General features: G+C 41.7%; 1 protein-coding gene across 5 annotated transcripts in view; it reads left to right on the top strand.

Moving 5' to 3' along the window:
• Positions 1 to 20,014, top strand: part of GTF2I (general transcription factor IIi) — a 78,510-nt gene that overhangs the window by 55,923 nt on the left and 2,573 nt on the right. For all 5 annotated transcript variants that reach the window (XM_080364766.1, XM_080364765.1, XM_080364769.1 and 2 more), the window contains 17 exons: positions 804 to 875; positions 1,568 to 1,751; positions 2,117 to 2,196; positions 4,738 to 4,809; positions 5,273 to 5,456; positions 5,952 to 6,010; positions 6,682 to 6,765; positions 7,192 to 7,287; positions 8,807 to 8,872; positions 9,702 to 9,885; positions 10,484 to 10,536; positions 11,433 to 11,543; positions 12,412 to 12,495; positions 13,325 to 13,508; positions 14,602 to 14,630; positions 16,090 to 16,155; positions 17,566 to 17,604. In XM_080364766.1, the coding sequence (XP_080220892.1) occupies positions 804 to 875; positions 1,568 to 1,751; positions 2,117 to 2,196; positions 4,738 to 4,809; positions 5,273 to 5,456; positions 5,952 to 6,010; positions 6,682 to 6,765; positions 7,192 to 7,287; positions 8,807 to 8,872; positions 9,702 to 9,885; positions 10,484 to 10,536; positions 11,433 to 11,543; positions 12,412 to 12,495; positions 13,325 to 13,508; positions 14,602 to 14,630; positions 16,090 to 16,155; positions 17,566 to 17,604 (1,647 nt within the window). The remainder of the gene's footprint in view (positions 1 to 803; positions 876 to 1,567; positions 1,752 to 2,116; positions 2,197 to 4,737; positions 4,810 to 5,272; positions 5,457 to 5,951; positions 6,011 to 6,681; positions 6,766 to 7,191; positions 7,288 to 8,806; positions 8,873 to 9,701; positions 9,886 to 10,483; positions 10,537 to 11,432; positions 11,544 to 12,411; positions 12,496 to 13,324; positions 13,509 to 14,601; positions 14,631 to 16,089; positions 16,156 to 17,565; positions 17,605 to 20,014) is intronic.

The following is a 20,014-nucleotide window of genomic DNA, read 5'->3' as shown; positions in this document are numbered from 1 at the left end:
CCAAAGCTGCGTGGGTATCAGCCAATAAACAAAGATGCTCAAGTGATAAAATGATGGAAAAACTGTGTTTAATCTAGTTTATTGACTAGGATATGCCAATCTGCATAGCTGCCATGTGTTAGGTTCTGTATCTAAATGACAACTTAACTGATGCCTTAGGTGGTGTCCAGGAAGCATTTTGGAGAGTTGGAACTAAGCTGCTTGTCATCTCAAGAATGACAAAATCCCTAGAGTCACTGGGTGCAGTTATTCATCTCCGTTTAAAAAGTATTGCCCACAAACTGGGAGAAACGGATGCTGGAAGTTCAGCGTGAATATACAGCAAGGAGCAAACTGCTGTGTGCACCCATTGTAAAAGCTTGCTTTGGGGTTGTTAGTGCTTAGTAAAAATTCCTTGAAGGCAAGTGTTCATCCCATCTGCATACCAAATTCTGCACTGAGTATCAGGATAATTTTTTTAGAAAAGGAAGCTGGCAAAAACCCAATCGTATCTGCAAATGGGATCTACAGATTGGAGGCGGATGATGGAAGCTTTGCAGTTCCTCATGCCAACGCACTGTGTGTATTTTGTAGCAAGAGTGATGTCACTGGTTCAATGGAATTTTTATACCGTTTTAATATTTTGTCATTTTTTTATAATTAGTTTTTGTAGTTCTGAGTTGAAGCCATACTTCTTCCACGTAGTATTTTCTGGGTTACCTGAGAATGCAGGATGGTTATGCATGCTATAAACTGAATGACTGAAAATATAACTAAAATAATTAGGAAATGTTGTTTTTGTTCTGTGTCATGCTCAAATACAGTGAAAGAGGAGTGGTATGCCAGGATCACCAAACTGAGAAAGATGGTAGATCAACTCTTCTGTAAAAAGTTTGGTGAGAACACTATTATTGTTTTCTTTTCTTTTATGGCTCTGTATTTCTTGAAAGTTGTTTTCACTGTTCCTTTTGAACATCTACATGAATGAGACCTTTGATCAGCTTTTTCAAATATTTAACATCCTGGCAGCTGAGTGAAAAAGAGTGTATTAGTCTACTGTTTATACAGCAAGGCAAGTTCATAGTTAAATATATATGTCTTTTATGTGCAGCTCTTCTAATTGCTCTCAGTTCCTTCCTATTTGGATTTTTTTTTCCTTTGATGGTGAATAAAACAACTGTTTCTTTATTTATATCCATTGCAGTATCATTAAAATTAGTATTAGGACATTTTTATGTTCTCTCAGATGTAAAAAAAGAATCAGCTGCTTAAGAGCTAGAAGAAAATTGCACCATGAGGTAGATAAATACAGATCTATAAAAAATAGATTAAAAACTTGGATAAAACCTCCATATGATGCCCCAGCGAGGAACCTAGTCGTCTTCAGCAGCAGCAGCATGGTGCAGCAGGGTCGGTCGTTACGGGTTTGATGTGCTGAGACTTGGACCCTGCTGGCTGTAGGTACCTTGCGTTGTCCCAGGCGCTGGGGTGACAATGACAACAGCCTGAAGAACTGTTAGCTTGGCTGGTTTTTAATTCAGTTTGATGGCCCTACTGCCCCGTCACTGGGTATATTTTGTTTCAACAGCCGAAGCCTTGGGGAGCACGGAGCCGAAAGCTGTTCCATACCAGAAATTCGAAGCCCACCCTACTGACCTGTATGTTGAAGGGCTGCCAGAGAACATCCCCTTCAGGAGTCCCTCCTGGTATGGAATCCCTCGCCTGGAAAAAATAATTCAAGTGAGCAACAGGATAAAATTTGTGATCAAAAGGTAAGTTGTTTGTTTTAATCGTAAACATGTTCAGTTTTTTAAGAAAGAGGCCAAACGATCACCCTTGGTGTAAGCAAGCACTTGGTTTTGTTAAGTCGCGAAGCATTCAGCCTCTACTTACGTCAATTAAATATTAAATAGTTAAATATGTTATAATAAATATAAATATTGAAGATGAAATATTAAATAGATTAAATATTCTGCATTATGAAGTGGGTATTTGCAATCCAGACAAGTCTTCCAAGGCACCTTTGTGGTGTGAAATACACAACAGAAAACCCCAAAATTTGCACTGCGTGTCATGATAGGCAGCAGTATGTAATTTGTGTCAAAGATGGGGCAGATGATTTGTTTTTTGGTTGCAGGCCAGAGCTGCTAACACTCACTTCGACCGAAGTTATTCATCCCATGTCGAAGACCCCAAGTAGGACATCGCCATGTCCAGGTGGGAATGGAAGGGTTTGGTGGGGAAACACACGTGGGTCAGTGCAACCTTTTCCAAGAAGTAACGGTGCTGCATGGGTGTGCTGATGTGAGAAGAATTAACTGATGGTTGGGAAGGCGGGCAGCTTGCTGGTGCAGTGCAGCTGGCTTTGGATGACTGCAACGGGTCCTGCTCCGAGCTGGAGCTGCTCCCCTGGTCCAGAGCAGCGCCCTGGAGCCCTGGCACTCTTCGCAGCGCCTCTGGGCTCACATCAGGTTTCTGCTGGCCAGGAATTGTCCTGGCTTCTTGGAAGTGTGAAGTGCCTTTAACCCAGGAGAAGAATCAGATTGAGTTTTATTTGTGAGTGGTCTGGGTTGGACTGTGCCGGCACTTTCTCACTGCAGAAGCACATCGTGCAGATCTCATTAGGTTTTTCTAGGGGTGTGGATCTGCTTGATCCAGTGAGATCCAGCGCTGCCGGGGTATTTCCCCGCACGCATCTCGCTGGATAAACAAACTGCAGCTGTAGGAGATAACTGTGTTGAGCTCGCTGCAGGAAAAAAAAAAAAGGAAGGAATATGATTTAATAATCATGTAATCGGTAGTCGTCTTATCACCACATACTGTGGATTTTGTTTGGATTTTAGGAAAAGGCTCCTATTCAGCAAGAGGGTAGCTCAGTAGAAAAGACAGTGTTCAGTGTGAGCAGAAGGAAAAGGCAGCATCAGGTTTTTTTGGTTTTTTTCTTTGTTTTGTTGCCAAAACCCTGACCGTCGTCAAATTTGACAATATAACTGGCAGTTTGACAATGCAGTAATAACAGCGGGTGCCAGTGACAGCAGTAAAAAGACAGCTGAGAAAACCCTCCTTGGGAAAGAACCGACACACAGTGGTCATGATTCTTAACACTCAGCCTGTCTGAATGTTGGGAATAACATTTCTTTTTTTGCCCTAGTGACTTCCACCAGATTTTTCACCGACTTGTAGGTGAGCCCGGTGTTACCAGTGCCTGCATCACCTGCCGGGTGCAGGGTTTGGTGTCACACTGGCAAACCCAGCAGGGGTTCTCACTGCGGCTGCAAACTTTGTGTTGCTAAAGAAAGTTAGGCCTTTTTTAAAGCAAAATATTATTCTGTTGCAAAGTAAACACCAACAGACAGCCTGCGAGCAGCATGTGGGCTGGGCTGTGGGCAGCCCCCCTGGCAGCACTGAGCCCAGCGCTGGCACACGGAGGGCAGGGAACGTGAGAGAGGGTCCGGAGGAGGCCACGGGGATGCTCAGAGGGTTGAAGCCCCTCTGCTATGGAGACATGCTGGGAACACTGGGGAAGAGACGGCTCCGGGAAGCCCTTAAGCCCTTATTGCAGCTCCCAGTACCCTAAGGGGCCAGCAGGGTTCTTGCAAGGGCATGTAGCAATAGCACAAGGGGGAATGGCTTTCAGCTGGAAGAGGGGAGATTTACATCAGCTCTTGGGAAGAAATTCTTCACTGTGAGGATGATGAGATGCCCAGATTCCTGGCAGTGCCAAGGCCAGGCTGGACGGGGCTGGGAGCAGCCTGGGCTGGTGGGGGGTGTCCCTGCCCGGGGGGGGGGGGGGGTTGGAACAAAGTGATCTTCAAGGACCCTTCCAACCCAAACCATTCTAAAACTCTAAACATTTTAATTTTTTTTTAAAGTAAATTAGTCAATTGAGTTCCTTTGGCAGTAAGACTGCAATGCAGAATTTGGTATATTGTATATATAATGGTATATAAATGAATTGGGTATAAACATACATGCAGGTGTTCAGTGCCTGTGAAATCTCTCAAATCGGTAGGCCAGATTGCAAAAAAGGTGCTAACACATCTTGCCTTGAAAATATAAGAAGCTAGAAATAAACAAGGTCAGGTAGTCTCTTAGTCAAAAATATGATTCAGAAACAAAAAAATTCTGTATCGCGTCCTTCATGCCCGCTTTCCACAGCTCTGAATGGTTTTAGCTTGGTAGCAGTTAATTGTTATTTGTGGGTTATGATGAAAAATAATGAATTATGATGCTGTTCCTTAGAAAAGAAGTGGGTTTTATCACTGCTAGTGTCCTTTCTTCGCTACGTAAACTACAATTTGTCTGCTCTGGCTAGTGCTCCTATAATTGGCACTTATTTACAATAGAGAACAGGACTGAAGATGATTTTTTTTAATGCTAATGGAGATGTTTAGCAAAGCACTCTTTGAATCCTCATCTTCTTTTCTAAACAGTGTTATTCTTATGCGCTATGATTAATTAATTCCATCTTTTTAAGAGCCACTAGAATGATTTCTTCCTGTGTCTAAAGGCTCTGAAGAACAAGTTGTCCCACTTGGGCTGATGTTTGATATTTGTAACTCCGTTGAAGCAGATTTTCCATTATGTAGAGGGAATTGCGTGTGTCATTTAAGCTGCCATTAATAATCATTACTCATTGTGTGTCCTTATGTGATTGTGTTGATAGTTTACAAGTTCTGGCATGGAAAGAAATGCGTTTGAGTGCCCCTTGTGTAGAACTGGGTAGTGCTCTGACGTGTATCCATTCCTGGTTTTCAGTGAAAGAAGACTGGAACATCAGGATCACAAAGCTAAGGAAGCAAGTGGAAGAGATCTTTAATATGAAGTTCGGTGAGTTTAAAAAAGTCATCTGTAAAAGGAGTTTTAAATTTTACTGGGCTTGTTTAAATGTCAGAAATGTACTAGGGCAGATACAGAAGTCCTGACTCCTCTTACCTACTTTTTACTGACTCTTGCCCATAACTGGCATAAATGACTTTATAACATCCTAGGCCGTGGTTTTTCTAGTTGTGTGGCAAGAGGTGATGATATGTGCACAAAAAGCTTTTCAAAGGAAAAAATTCTCAGAACAAAATACTCGGCACTGCAGGCTTCCATGTTGTCTGTAACCAGATGGAACATTCGCAGTTATTCTACAGAAAATAATAGAAAATCTATTTAAGTATATCTCTTGGGAGTTTTTTATTATCTCTGAGTAGCAGAGCTTCTGTTGTCAGCCAAGCTTCTTAAAATCACTTGAGGTAAAATACCACCCATTTGAGTGTGTAAACTATCATTAAATCTTTATTTTCAGCCCAAGCTCTGGGGCTTTCAGAGGCAGTGAAAGTTCCCTATCCTGTATTTGAATCAAACCCTGAGTACCTGTACGTCGAAGGCTTGCCAGAAGGAATCCCGTTCCGGAGTCCCACATGGTTTGGAATTCCACGCCTTGAAAGAATTATCCGTGAGAGTGGCAAAATCAAATTTGTTGTTAAAAAGTATGTTTGTAATTCAGTTATTTTTACTCTTGATTTTGAAGTTAATTTGAGTTTCTTCCCGGCGACTTGAAATGCTAACTAAATTCTGTTTCCATGAAACAGAAAGAACGTTTTACACGTGTGTTTTATCTTGTAAAAGGATAAACCTTCCTTATTAAACTTGCAGAGATGTATAAATTGTGTGTTTCATGCATCAAGGATCTAGGGGGGGAAATAACCTTGTTAACTGGCAGCTTTTTTCCTTCTTTTTCTCTATTTTTATGCTTGAATTAATCCCAGAAGAAAAATTACGGAGTAGAAAACGTAGCTTTACATTTTCTAACTTTTTTTGTGTTTATTGTCCATGGGGAGTCACCCATGCTTCTAGGAGAACTTGATTATAGAAAGCTGATAGTACATAAATTGGAACTCAGCCGAATTCCGAGAAATCGGTAACATTTTTGCTGTGTTGTTTGTCTGGCGTGTGTAACTGGTTGTATTCTGTTCGACTTCTAGGCCTGAGCTTGTCACTTCCTATTTGCCTCCAGGGCTGGCTAGTAAAATAAACACTAAAGGTAAACAATTAAGTGTTATTTGCTGCCATCAATTCATAATTGGTTCAACTGTGGTTGAAAAGTAGGGGTTTGCAAACAAAAGGCATTATTTAACTGATCTAGCATAGTAGCCTCTAAATCTGCTATTATTTGAAAAAGTTACTCAAAACGTAAATTTATTTACTTTTTACTTTAGGCTGTTCTAATACAGGAAATTGAATTTACCCCATTTTTGACCATTTTTATTTTGCTTTTAATGGCCCAAACCATATTTAACTTACGTACTTCAGTTTACAGCTATAACAATGAAGTTTTGTAAGAAAAAAATAAAAAAGAAAATCTTTCAAGTTGTCTATAAAAATTTCAGAAGTCAATAATTTTGATATTTAGATATTTAGCGGTATTATTTAGATTTAGGTATTATTTAGATAATAAGTGGTACCAAAGCTGTCCCTCACACTTGGAAACAACAAAGTCTTGTGTTCTGAATTAGTGGAGTGAAAATTTGGGTGTGATGCCTGCTTTTTAAGGCTGAGCATCACCATGTTGTTCAGATTTTGTGTACTTGTACAGACACAAGTGATCCCTCAGTCTGCCAGGATTTTCAGAATACAGCTGCTTTTTCATTAGCTGTGCAGGATATACGTTACAGAGGGTTTGCCTGTTACACCTTGTATTATGTTCACTTCCAGCAATGAGTCCAAAGAGTTCAAAAAGGTCACGAAGTCCTGCAGGCAATTCAAAGGTCCCAGAGATTGAAGTTACTGTCGACGAAGGTATGGAAGAAATATCATTAAATACTCTTCTAATGTTCTTCTATTCTTCTCATGCTTTCTGTTCCCTGTGTTCACAGTCCGTAATTAACTTACACATGCACCTCATGTAGCGAACTCAGTTTTGTTTCAGGGGTCCAGATATGCTTTAATATAGAAACAGGCTGATTTTTCATTTTTCTATGTTGGCGTCTGACAGCCTGCTTGGGCATGTTATTCCAAGCAGAGATGTGGGATCTGGTGTGGTCCTGAGCAGAGGACTGGCTTAAAATATGCTTAAAATACTATGCTAGAGGAACTTCTTAAGGTTTTTTTTATTCCACTTGTAATTCAGAAGTGAAGCTTTCTCTACTGTTCAAGTTTGATGTGTTGTTCTTTTTCTATGATGCTTGCTTCTGCTGCAGGTATATATATAATGTCTTCCTACAGGTCCAAATAAACCACAAACAACAGATGTTCGAACTAATTCTCAAACCAATGGGTCCAATATGAGCTTCAAGCCGCGAGGAAGAGAGTTTTCATTCGGTAAATGTTGTGGGAATTCACGCACGTGCTTTCTGTTAATGTTGGTGTTGAAATTTCTGGTGATGACATAACAGAGAGATCTGGAATTCATGTTTTATTCTACAGTTAGTGGATGACAGAAGTTCTTGTTTTCGTGCATGTTCAGTTCTTCATCATGTAGAATAATCTATGTTGGAGAAATCCTGGCTGATGTATAGAGGTGGCTGCACAAGTGCAGCACAGGTCCATTGGGTCTCACTAACCTGGGTTTAAACTCAGTCCCTTCAGGCTTTTGCTGCTCTGTTGTTTCACGGTGCTGCAGACCCCTGAGGGACCTGTTGGTGCACAGCACCCCCAGCGTGCATCAACCCAGTCCAGATCTGTCATGGTGCAGAAGCTTAAGAAGCGCTCCACAAACGTGAAATGTTGAGCACCACTGTGCAGAGACACCCAGGTGGCCTGTAGGAACTAGGAAGGATTTAACAAACCAATAAGCCGTGACCTATCCGAGCTGATTTTGCAAGATCACCCTTATGGATGTCCCCAGCTCTGGAAAAAAATCAGTGAAGGAGAAGCCAGGGAGGACTGGAAGCCGAGTGGCTGTGTTCAGGGTGACTGTAAGCAGTTCCCCCAGTCTCATGAAACTGTTTTTTTAGCACCCCGACCTTCAGAGTTTATTTGCTTATATTTATATGGGAGTTTGTTTTTTGCTTTATCGTGTTTGTCTCCCGTGCTTGTTCTTTAGCTATATAGTCATAAAATGTGAAACAAAGGAGTTCTTTACTCCCACTGAGCCAGTTTAGCGTGAATATACAGTACTGGTTGGGTATGATGGCTCCTGTTGGCATGGGCAGCAGTCCTATGCAGAGCTGTTGCAGGTTTCTTGACTTTCTTGTTATTGCTACACCTAAACTTTTTTAAAAAAAAAAAAAAAAAAAAAAACAAAAACCAAAAAACCCTGCAACTTTTTTAAACTTTTCAACTGAGTTTTTAGTTTTGTAGACCAGCTATGGACCACTTACCTGCAGCCAAGGGTAAACCGGTTTAGGAATTGCTGCGGGTTGCTGTCAGGAACAAAATGCCTGGCTAGATGGACATTTAATCTTACCCACTGAAGCTGAAACTATATAGATGGAGTTTATAGCTCTCAGGACAGTGGTGTGCGTTGCGGGGCTGTGGCGCTGAACGTCTGAAGAACTTTCTGCTGCTGTTTTGGGTGCTGCTTCAGATGACTAAATTTGATGCTGCCTGCTGCTGTAAATGTGGATCGCTCTTGGGTTTCAATTTTAATTGTCCTTGCTTTATCTAGTAGCAGTATCTTTCAAAGCTTCGGGAAAATGAGGCTTGATGTGGATATGGATTTAGACTGCAGCAGCATGTTTTGGTGCCGTTTGCAGGATGAAAGCCATTTTGCGTGTCTTACTGTTATAGTAAATCAGTTATCAAGCATAATAATTTATTAAACATTTATTAAAGTCTTCTTCAAGGCCTGATTCATTGTGGAAGTGTTGCTTTAATTCTTCCGATTTCCTCCTGGCAGAAGCGTGGAATGCCAAAATTACTGACTTAAAGCAGAAAGTCGAAAATCTTTTTAATGAAAAATGTGGTAAGTGTATTGATTCTTTTTTACTGCGCTGTCTTTCTTACGAACGTACAGTAAAGATGTGTGAGAGAGGCGTTCATGTGTTTATTCCGAAGGTCCTGCAATCCTTGTGTGCTCTAGGCATTTCTCCTTTGAGCTCATTCTCATGTAGGTTGCTTGCAATTGTGTCACGTTTCCACTGGTTATTTGATTTGGGTTTGGAAATGGAGAAGTTGTGGTCGGATTACCGCTGCTTTAATGACCCAGAGACACGGGGATTCCACATCCTGGCGCATCTTTTTAAGTTTTCTTCACTCTGCTTATGAATGGAAGTTTGCATGAGTTCAGCCTCTGCATGACTCGATACGTTGTGGGTGGTACCTGGAGAGATGCTCCATCATATCCTCACGCTTCTAGTGCAGGCTGTTGGGAAGCTAATGACTTCTCCGAATTCCTTCTGAGTGCAGCTTTTGGAACAAGATCTCTAGTCACACCTGCCCTTGGTGCTGCTCTCTAGAAGAGACAGCGACAGAATGCATTGCCTGTAACAAAGCAGGGTACAAATGGGATAGTCTTGTGTGCAGACCAAGCCAGTGGCATGAGCTGGCGGCAAATTACTAATTTTCCACGGCAAATTATGATCAGACTTGCAGCAGAATGAGTTATGTTTGAGGCTGTGTTTCATTTCCTTCCTGCTTACTCATAGCTGTCACCAAGAGAGGCAAAGCCTGCTGGTTCCACCTAGTCCAGTATGTATGTGCCAGCTATTCTATACCATTCATACCTAAGGTTTGCCTTTTTATACACACACCAGTTGCCTAGCTGGTAGCTTATTTGCTGGATTGCATTTCAGGGGAAGCGCTGGGGCTGACCGAACCGGTGAAGGTGCCCTTTGCATTGTTTGAATCCTTCCCGGAGGTTTTCTACGTGGAAGGATTGCCCGAGGGGGTGCCATTCCGCCGACCTTCGACTTTTGGAATTCCAAGACTAGAGAAGATCCTGAGAAACAAATCCAAGATAAAATTCGTTATTAAAAAGTAAGACTCCCGTCTATCTCTGATAATCTATTCCATGAGAACTGAGATGTAGAACAAAAAATGAAACTGGGTTGCCAAATTGCTGAATTACCCTGTAAAGTACACACTGGAGTATTTTTAGTAAAGGAGGAAATGGTCAGAAAGCTCTTGTAGAGGAGGAGCAGGATACAGTAATCGTTTTGTTCTGAAAGATGCTCACAACCTATTTTGGGAGGAAGAGCAAGTCCAGATTTTTTAGCCCATTTCAGTTATTGCACCGCTGGTTTAGTTCCTACCGCATGGAGCTCTTATGGGTTACTCATAAAAGTTGCTGGGAGGGTACCAGGAGCTGAGAAGTGGAGATTCATATAATTGGGCATTGTAAGAACTTATTTTTCTTGCCTGGAATAGGTTTAGATACCTGTGTGCCAGTGCAGAAACAGTGGCAAGAGCAGTTGGGGAGCCTTCCGACCATGACGTTCTTGTCTGGCTGTTTGGCTGAGAGGCTGTCACTTGTTTCCTGCCTTTGATAGATTAATATTATAAAATTGCATTTTATTTAATGCCAATTGATGTATTTTTTTTTTAATTGTACATTAAATGTTCAATCTGTTTGCAGGCCTGAGATGTTTGAGGCAGCTATTAAGGAATGTTCTGCTAGAAGCCCCCAAAGTGAGTTTTGCAACTGCTTAATGTTCTACATAACAGTCTCTTTCAAGGATTAAATCCAGATCAGGAGAGCTGCACGGTGTGTTAATGAACTCCTGAAAGATTCGTTCTACATTGTGGTTGGTTTGTTTGCTTCTTGTTTTTTAAGACGGGGAAAGCACTTGCCTATTACAGTTAAATATAGCTTTAGCAAAGGAGTGTTAAATTTTTCAAGTTATTCATAATAATCATGCCTCTAATGTGTTCTTTACTACCTTTTCTCAAAATGTGACAAAGAATGTGTGATTTGCAGAAGTAATTCAGGTCTAGAGATAAATTATTTGCTTCTACATCTAAATGACAAGTCCTCCACAGACAGGAGTGCAGAAAAGCAGTAGAAAATATTGTGTCAGGCAGGTCAGGGATGAAGTGTTTTGAGTCATATCATTGTCTCTTGCTATGGGTTGGCAAAACTCTGCAGAGTTACTTGAACTTGGCTACGTTGTGCCACTGGACAGTGTGGCACAATATATTTTCAGAAATATAACTGTAAGGGGTTTCTTTTGTGAATGCACAGTAGGTGTTACTGAGTTAACTGCAAGTGCTATGATTTTCCTGTTAATAAAAATACCAAAATACACGCTCCATATACTCTTTTTTTGTTTTCCTTTTATTAACAATCTTTTTAGAAACCCAGCTAGGTAAAGATTTAATATCTTTCATCTAGCTCTTTCTCTTGGATTGGAGCATGTACCTTCAATAAGTATGTCTCATTGGAAGCTGCTCCCATTGTGAAAATGGAACTGGGTCCACATTGAAAACTTTGCTAAAACCTGTTATTTTGGAATATTTTCTTCATGAGCCATTCAAGATTTGGGGCTGTCTACAATTGTTTTTTAAATCAGTCCTCTCCTTTTTAGGAAAAAATAATTCATCTAACATAGCCAATACAGCAAGCACCACAACAAACACAGTGGTGAACACGGCCGCAGGGGTTGAAGATCTGAACATCATTCAAGTGACTATACCAGGTATGTCATTGCCTGAGGTCACATCATGCTTTTTGTGCTTATATCCTTGGTGACATTTCTTTAGTCTGATGAAGTTTTTCCAGCAGTCAAGCTGGCTCGCTGAAATAGAAGTACCATCAACAAAGGACGTAATTTACCATTCTGGTTTTTGCTGAGATGTTAAATATTTTCTAACACTCATTAATATCTGTTCAGTGACAGATCTATAATAGTCTTGGTCCAACCCTTAGTTCAGAAGTATCCACATTGTTCCCTTTTTTCTCATGCAATGAATTAAATATTGATTTGCAATTTTCTTGGAAACTTCAAGAGTTTGGTGCTTGGACTGAATCAGATAACCATGCAGACTGAACTGCATTGTCTTTCTTAGGCATGTATCATGTTGATTAGAAATAGGAACCTTGCATGCTGTGGCCACCTATTGAATGGTCACTTGGCTTTTATACATTATTTACCGTTATACGTACTGTAAGAAAATACAATTTGTGATTTTAGATGTCAGTTTACAAAATCATCTCTAGGCAGTAAATCTGGATTCATCCCTGGAAGGATTCATCCCATCAAGGCCAGGTGGGATGGGGCTGGGAGCAGCCTGGTCTGTGGAAGGTGTCCCTGCCCATGGCAGGGGAGTTGGAACTGGGTGAACTTTAAGGTCCCTTCCAGCCCAAACCATTCTAGGATTTTTTAATCACCAGCTCTTTTTGCATATTTCTACAATTCTGTGTTGCTGCTAAAGCTAGGAACAAAGACAGCTCCTGGTTTGAGGCACTGGGGTGTACCTGCTTTGAGTAAATATGCAACGGTAAACAAGCTTCGGGGAGGGGGGGAGTCTGCTTGATGCTGATGCTCTTCTAACAATTTCTTCCAGATGATGAAAGCGAGCGACTGTCAAAAGTAGAAAAGGCCAGACAATTGAGAGAGCAAGTAAATGATCTTTTTAGCCGGAAATTTGGTAATTGCTTCTTCCTCCCCGTTTTTACATGGGTGTGAATGCAGTTAATGTTGTTGGTGTTGACATTACTGAATCATCGCAGTGGATGATATATCTCTGATCATTAAAATGAATGAACTTGAGAACTGTATATGAATGTTGTACTTCGACTTCAAAAAGCATCTTTTATAAGCAATGTAGGTTGTTTGGTGTTTTAAACAAAAAATCCTAAGAGTATAGATTGTGTTATGTCATCACCCCCCACTCCCTTTCTGTTTTTTTCTGTGTAAACAGGGGTGAAATACTTATTGTGCTGGCAGTCCATGATTCTTCTTAGGGCTTCATAGTCCTGACCTCTTAATACTTGGAACTAGAGTAGTTTTAAAAATGCAGCTCAATCTTTTTGCTGTGTATAGTTTTCTTTTTTACTTTCTATTTGCATTGTACAGCAATAATGACCTGAGTTTCTTGGTCTGAAATTCCCTCGCTAGGGCTGTGCTGAATTGCTTTCATGGCATTGCAGGAGATGCTTTTTTTTTCCTCCATCTAGCTATTTCCTTAGATACCCCGTTCTGTACCTTTTCTTAGTAAACACAGAACATGGATTCTTTATTTGCTGAGCTGCCAGGGCTGGAGTTGTAGCTCTTGTAGTGATGTTGATGAGCGAAATCCAGCTCATCCTATTTCCAACTGTAATGGTTTCCTTGTCACATGAATTTTCCTAGTTTCAGACCCAATAGAAAGTTTGGATTTGCATTTAGTTTCTTAATTGTCTGAGGACTTTATTTTCAAGGTAATCATAACTATGTAGACTTGAAAATAAGCATGACCCATGACCTCTTTCACTTAGGTGAAGCCACTGGTGTGAATTTCCCTGTGAAAGTCCCGTACAGAAAGATCACTGTCAATCCCGGCTGTGTGGTGGTGGATGGGATGCCTCCTGGCGTGGCGTTCAAAGCTCCCAGTTATCTGGAAATTAGCTCCATGAGGAAGATTTTGGAATCAGCGGAGTTTATCAAATTTACTGTCATTCGGTAAGTGGTTGCCACTGATCAGATTGTACAGATGTCGCGAGGACAGCCCTGTGTCTGGAATAAATCGAGACTGGAAAGAATAGAAGTTGCAGCGCATCGTTAAATAGTGGAAGACGTTGGCTCCTTGGGGTAAAACCAGATCAGGTCAAGTGGAGCCCAGATGTTCGTAGCATGAGTGAAGATGGTGACTCTTTGGAGGATGTGTCCAACCGAGTATGGCACAGGGCATTTTATTACAGGCGTATTACAGCAGTTGCAATCCATTCGTATCTGTGAGTCCTAAAGTCTTGTGGGCCTTGCTCTCCCATTTGTACGATCAAGTTCTGAGAGACAAGTCCACAGCTTGTTGGCTCTTAACAGTAAATAGTGTTTGTACTAGTATTAATATTTCAGATGTTACGCATCCCGAGTTAAGTAAACTCTTTGATAAATGTTTTTTTCCCTACAAAATGAGTTTATCTACAATATTTAAAAATACAATATTGCCCAATTACAATATAAGTGGATTTCATTTATATGTGTTTATTTCCGCAGACATACATATATATATATACACACATATATACAAAGTATATTTGTATGCATGAAGCAGAACAGATGAAACTCTGGAATCATACTAGGGAGGAGTTCAGGGATAGAAAATACAAATTTAACAGTTTATGTGACTTCTCAAGTCGCAGACTGCTTCACAGGAGTCTGAATGCTTCAGTTTATACTTAAAGAGAGAAATCTCTTAGTTATGTTTTACTAAGGGGTCTGAACTCTCAACCCTTAATCATGAAGTGTCCTAACTGAAAGGACTCTTGCTCGATCCACGGTGTCGAGTTGGGCTCAGAAGAAGAGGGGACTCCCTGGTTAGCTGGTGGTGAGCGAGGGAAGGATTTTGATGTTTCTGTCTATGTTCCTTTTCAAAGTGCGAGCACACAAGCCAGGGTGCCCAAGAGCTGCTGTGATGGTTCCTTATGCTTTGGTCCAACTCCCTGTGTGTTTTTTAGCACGACCTCTGTCCCGAAAGGTTAGGTGAGGCTGCTTTGGGAGGGAAAGCCCATGCAGTATCTTTTAGAATCAGTAAACTTTTCTTTTTCTCTTGCAGACCATTGCCAGGACTTGTGATTAACAATCGTAAGTATTTATGAGACGCTGATGGCAAATGTATTCTTGTAGCTTACCCAGATTCATTTTCCACCTTTGGGTTTGGTGGCAGAGGCTGCAGGGTGGTTCAGTTCTGTGTGTAACTCTTGTCTGTGTCTCATGAAGGTTCCCTGACTAAACATGCACGTGCAATCAACTTGAGAGCAGCGTGGTACATTTACAGAGCAGTGTAAGATTAGCCCATGAACTGTGATACGAAAACACAAGATACTGATTTTGTATTTTTTCAGCTGCAGAGTCCCAAAGAGATTTAGGACCTTGACTGAGCAGCAGACTGACACGGGAGTGCCTACATTTTAGGTTCGGATCCACCGCAGTGTCAGTTAATAAGCAAGAACTTTCCAGTAGCTGCACAACCGTGTTCCAGTGAAAAATTCTGCATTCTGCCGAAAGTGTAGCAGTTTAGAGAGGCAGAGTGTAATGACCTGAAATGCTGTGGCCAACTTGGCCACTTTAATGAAATTGTTTGGGGTTGGAAAAAAAGAAGTCATAGTATTTTCAGTTGCCTAAAATAATTGTGACCTGTTTTTTTAGATCTTCTTTAAGAGAAAAAAGCAAAACTGCGAAACGCTGCTGTTACCGTGTCCCTTGTGCCGGGTTCTCTCTGAGCCAGGGTCAGGTTAGAAGTTCAGAGGGCAGGTAACCTGCTGTCGTTCCTTTGGCCCGAGCCAGCCTGAGCCTTAGCCACCGGCATCACCGCTTTTGTATCCAGCCACCAGTATATTCCATTTTAATAATTCCAGTATATTCCAGTATGTTAATGTGCTGAGATCTGCGAACTGCAAGCGCGAGGTGTCCTCAGGAAGGTATTGTAGCTAGTAACTCACACTGACATGCTTACCGGTCCCGGGCACGCCGTCTTAGGTGGGAAAGGGACCCCTTTGTAAGAGGGGACCTTCCAGGCAGATAAGTGTGTAATAGCGTTTCCAAATAATTCAATTAGAAATGAAAGGAGCTATTAAACTGTTGTCTATTCAGCATGTGTTGGGACTGAGGCTAGCTAAGGGCTGACAAGAACAACACAGATAATCCGACTGTCTTCCATCACTGGGGGAGCAGGTTGGCCATTGAACATGTGGGGTTTGTCTGTTGTTCGTGTCCGTTAATTATGTTGGAAATGATCTGATATTGATAGACACCAAGGCCAATGACTGAAAGGCTCTGAGCCTGCTGCTTATAGGTACGATGCTTTATTCCTCTTCTGAGGAACATGTGGGAACTTCAAAGGAAGTGTTATGGTGCTTGCAGGCAAGATAGGGAATGTGTTTTCTGTAACAAAAAATACTGAACTGCAACTCAATCACAAGCATCAGTAACCTGTTCGTGCGGCAAGTTTCAGGATTTGCAGATTCAAGAAGTAAGATTGCCCTTGTGTTACATGTGGACCACTGTCATTGTGAAGTTAAACAGTGATCATGTCTACTCTTAGAGCTGATGGAAAAAGCTGAAGCAGAAGCATCGCCAACAGCACCAGCATCAGCACCAGTACTACCAGGTGATTCAGAGCGCGATGCATGTCCTTGCAGGAGGGGTAGGGTATGGAGTTCTCGATCTTATTGGCAGGTGATATTAGTAGTCGTGTCCTGGGTACACGCTGCTCGTGATGAGCCGTTTTATTTTGACAGATGGTGTTCGACGGTGACTTTTATAGCTATTAAATATTAATAAATTAATAGAAAGAGCTATTGCTTCTGTCAAGCTGTGTCATTGGCGTGTTCATTGATTTGATTTTTGCAGATGATGAGTGAGCTGTGAAGAATGATTAGTAGGGGCAAATTCAGTATCCATTTATTGATATCTGCTTAAGCCAAAGTCTGTGTGCGTCTGAGCCACATGGAAACGTCACTTGGCTGCATATCTCTCTGTGTAACATGTGAGAACCTCGAATGGGGTCTTGATGGAATTTCTGCCTGCTGCAGAGCTCTGTAACCCCTGCTAGACTGTGTCTAGACCGCACACACGTCACCTGTCTTAGTGTGAATGGAGAACTTAGCTTTACGCTATGGGTAGCTAAAGTGAATGTAGTTGGGCGACTTCCATTTGACCCAGTATAGTTCGTAAATGCTCGCAGATCTTTTAAAAACGTGTCTCCCAAACTGGTGTAGTGCAGGAAAGACTTTTGCAGTTGTCTGGATAAACTGTTACTCAAAAAAACGAGGAGACTAAGAGAGAGCGTTCAATAAACCTCTTAAGAGTAAGGGATGCTTGTATGGCGGAAATACAAAAGAAACTACGAGCTGCTCTGTTTGCGGTGGGAGGCGGTGGGAGGGAGGAGAACGGCTGCTGTGATCAGTGAACCACTGCAGTCTGTCCGTCCTTCACTCACCCGCAGTGTTACAGAGGCTGAAGAGCTTGCCCAGCACCTGGCCATCTATAATCCATCAACATAGCGGGGAGAAAAAGCATTATGGAATTAAAACGTATTTTTTGCCCCCTATTCCGTGCCTTCTCACTCTCTCCCAAAATACACATACTCACTGTGGAAGACAGTGCTCTAACCAGAAGGGGTGACTTTTTTTTTAAATACTGCTTTATATTTAAGTGGTTTGAGTAAAGCCATTCCAAACTTGATGTATTTCCTGCAAGTGTGTGTTATGTTCTGCCAGGACTTGATATGTCTGCTGCAGTGGGCCAAACTCAGTCAGAAGAGAAAGTTTTAGGTAGTGTAATATAATAAATACTTGACTATATTCTGTATTTTTTTTTTTGCAGACTGTATAGAATATTACACATATTTCTCCCAGACAAAGCTATTTGAGTCTAATGAGAAGAGAAAAAAATTAGGCATTTTTTTTCAGGGAAAGCTTAATTGCCATAATTTTTCTAAGATGCTTATCTGATTCATATTGTTGAAACTATACTCATATTCGTTTGACTGTTGGTTTTTGGTTTTTTTTCATTTAAGAGCCAGCTGAACCAAGCCAAATGGAAGTATCTGTAGGAGGTAAGTGTTTGTCTTCAGCTATTTTCAACAAACATTTTTAAGTAATTGTGAAAAAAGTTGCGTCTTTTTTTAAAGGAGACAGGTCAGTCAAAACAGAAAAGGGCTTTTAGTTGTTCCCAGGACATTTTTTTGTCTGTATTAATATCAGGATGCATCATGTGAAAAACACTCTGCAGCAAAAGTTATTATTCAAATAATTTTACAAAGGAGTTTTGTGAGTTGTTGTTCTTGCTTGGTGAGTCATTACTATATATATAGGCTTTGAGTGATTGCTCATGTCCTGAGCAATGCATCTCGTTATTCAACACTGTAGTTTCCACAATTAATGCAAGTAAACGATTGCCACCATCAGGAACTTTGAATGCCACATTGGCCTGCATGTGCTGTGCAGGGAAGGGGAGTATTGATGTTTCTCAGAGCTTAAGCCCTGAAAAACATCCAACTTTCCTGTTGTCCGAGAACATACCGGAGCTGTATGTTTTTCAGCTGTCGATATATGCAAGACCAAGGAGGCTGTAAATCTTTTACCCCCCTGTGCTTTTGCATGGTCTCGGAGCATTAGGAGCATTGCATGCATTGCATGCAATGGTCTGGGAGCATTAGGAGTGCTGGACTGACCTGAGAATTGGGATGCTGGTGGCTGCTGTGGGCTCTGGTCCTCTAAATGCTGCCTCTGCTATAGTCCCAGCCTGTCAGCACAGCCCGGGGCGGCTGTGGCTGCCTCTGGCGTGGCTGGCACAGGGGATGCCAGGTGCTCCAAGTTGGCCAGGCTGCTGCCTTTGTGCCACCTGGTCCTGGAGGGGCTTTCTGATGTGCCAGCAGCGTAGCCAACAGCCCTGGGGTGGTGGCCGCCGCGCCTCAGTGCTTGTCATCTGAAAACTCTCACCTTGAGTTCATTCCCTAACCCTGCTTGGGTCCCTCCAGAAGAGAAAGCAGCAAATCTCAGCGTTTCCATTCTTCTGTATCCTTTTCCATGGAAATGCCCTTTCCAGTGCCCATTGCTCCTGTTTCCCTGTCAGGTCACTGGGATGACATGCTCAACCAGAACTGCTGCTGGAAGCTCAGGGCCAGGTTCTCCCAGTGTTGGGAGCAGGTCTTTCTTGGAGCATAGATCAATCCTGTTGCAGCGGTCAAAACAAAAAACAGGCGAGTGTTAAGAGCCACGGAAGAGCTGAGCTGCATATTTTAAGCTCACAGTTATTGAAAGATACAGGGATATTGAAAGATCCAGAACATCAGGTGTCTTTGTAATGCCATAAGTATGCGGGATTGCTGAAACTGTGAGATGATGGAGAGAGACAGTTGTTCCTGGGTACCTTCATGCGGAGGAAATCTAGCTATGAGCCTTGAAAGTGATGGTTGTGAAGAAACAGACAAGCATGGGTATGGATTTGTCATCCCAAACTGGATTCAGACCCAGTAACCAGAGGAAAGATCTTGAGAAAAGGCATGCAGTTGCTAAAGAACTTAAAATCACTTCAGAGCTAGGCTGGAATGTGTAAAATGGTCATGAAATGGCTTGGCTTTATAGTGATGAATTACCCTAGCTCTGAATCTTCCAAACAACTTCAGTGGAAAACCAATTTCCTTCCAACATCATATTCTCTGTTTATAAAAAGAACAAGATCAGGCTTCGGGTCATATAGGCAGTGCTATACAGGCACCAGATTTCTTTGATGTACCTCCAAGCATCCCTGTGAACAAAAAAAAAAAGTGAAGATTTTGTAATGAAGTCTCCTGGAAATGCAAAAAATTGTATCAAAAGATGATGAACGCTTCAGCCAAGAAGATAAAATTTCTGTCTCTGTTTTGTTGGGTTTTTTTAAGCATATCATAAAGCCTTCCTATGTGATACTGTGCGTTGAAGAAATAAAATGAGCTAGAGTCAAAATTTGGTTTGGACAGATTAATATAAAATAATGTGGAAGTCTGTATCAAGTTGAGAAGCAGTCCTGCAGATGGGAAAAAAATCTGAAAAATAGTCAGTGCTGTGAAAACAAGAGTTTGGGCAATGAATGTTAATTTACTAAATCACCCAGAAGGCATGACTTGAGCACGAGTAGCTTCAGATGTTGGTAGGTACCTTTGGAAGAGAGCATCTTTAAAAACGTGAAACAGCGATCATGCCTGACGCAGTTGAAGTCAGGAGCTACAGGCTTAACCTGTGAGTGTTTGAAAAGCTTCGCCCAGCATCGCGTGTCTGAGGAGGTGGCTGAAGGCAGGAGTGGTGCTGGGGATTGACAGAGCAGGGAGAAGGACTGCAGAGCAGCAGGCAGGGCCAAAGCAGTGATGTAGCTGATGTTTTTTCACTGATTATGTGGTGTTGGTGTTTCCTTTTCGGTTTAAGTACCTTTCCAGCCCAGTGAGTCTTTCAGCTATATAAAAACCCTTTTAAATTTTTATTTCTGTT

This window comes from Falco punctatus (assembly GCF_963210335.1).
Source record: "Falco punctatus genome assembly, chromosome: 1".
In the NCBI taxonomy this organism is placed as follows: domain Eukaryota; kingdom Metazoa; phylum Chordata; class Aves; order Falconiformes; family Falconidae; genus Falco; species Falco punctatus.
The sequence above is the reverse complement of the archived record's forward strand: the minus strand, read 5'-3'. Positions and strand labels throughout refer to the sequence as shown.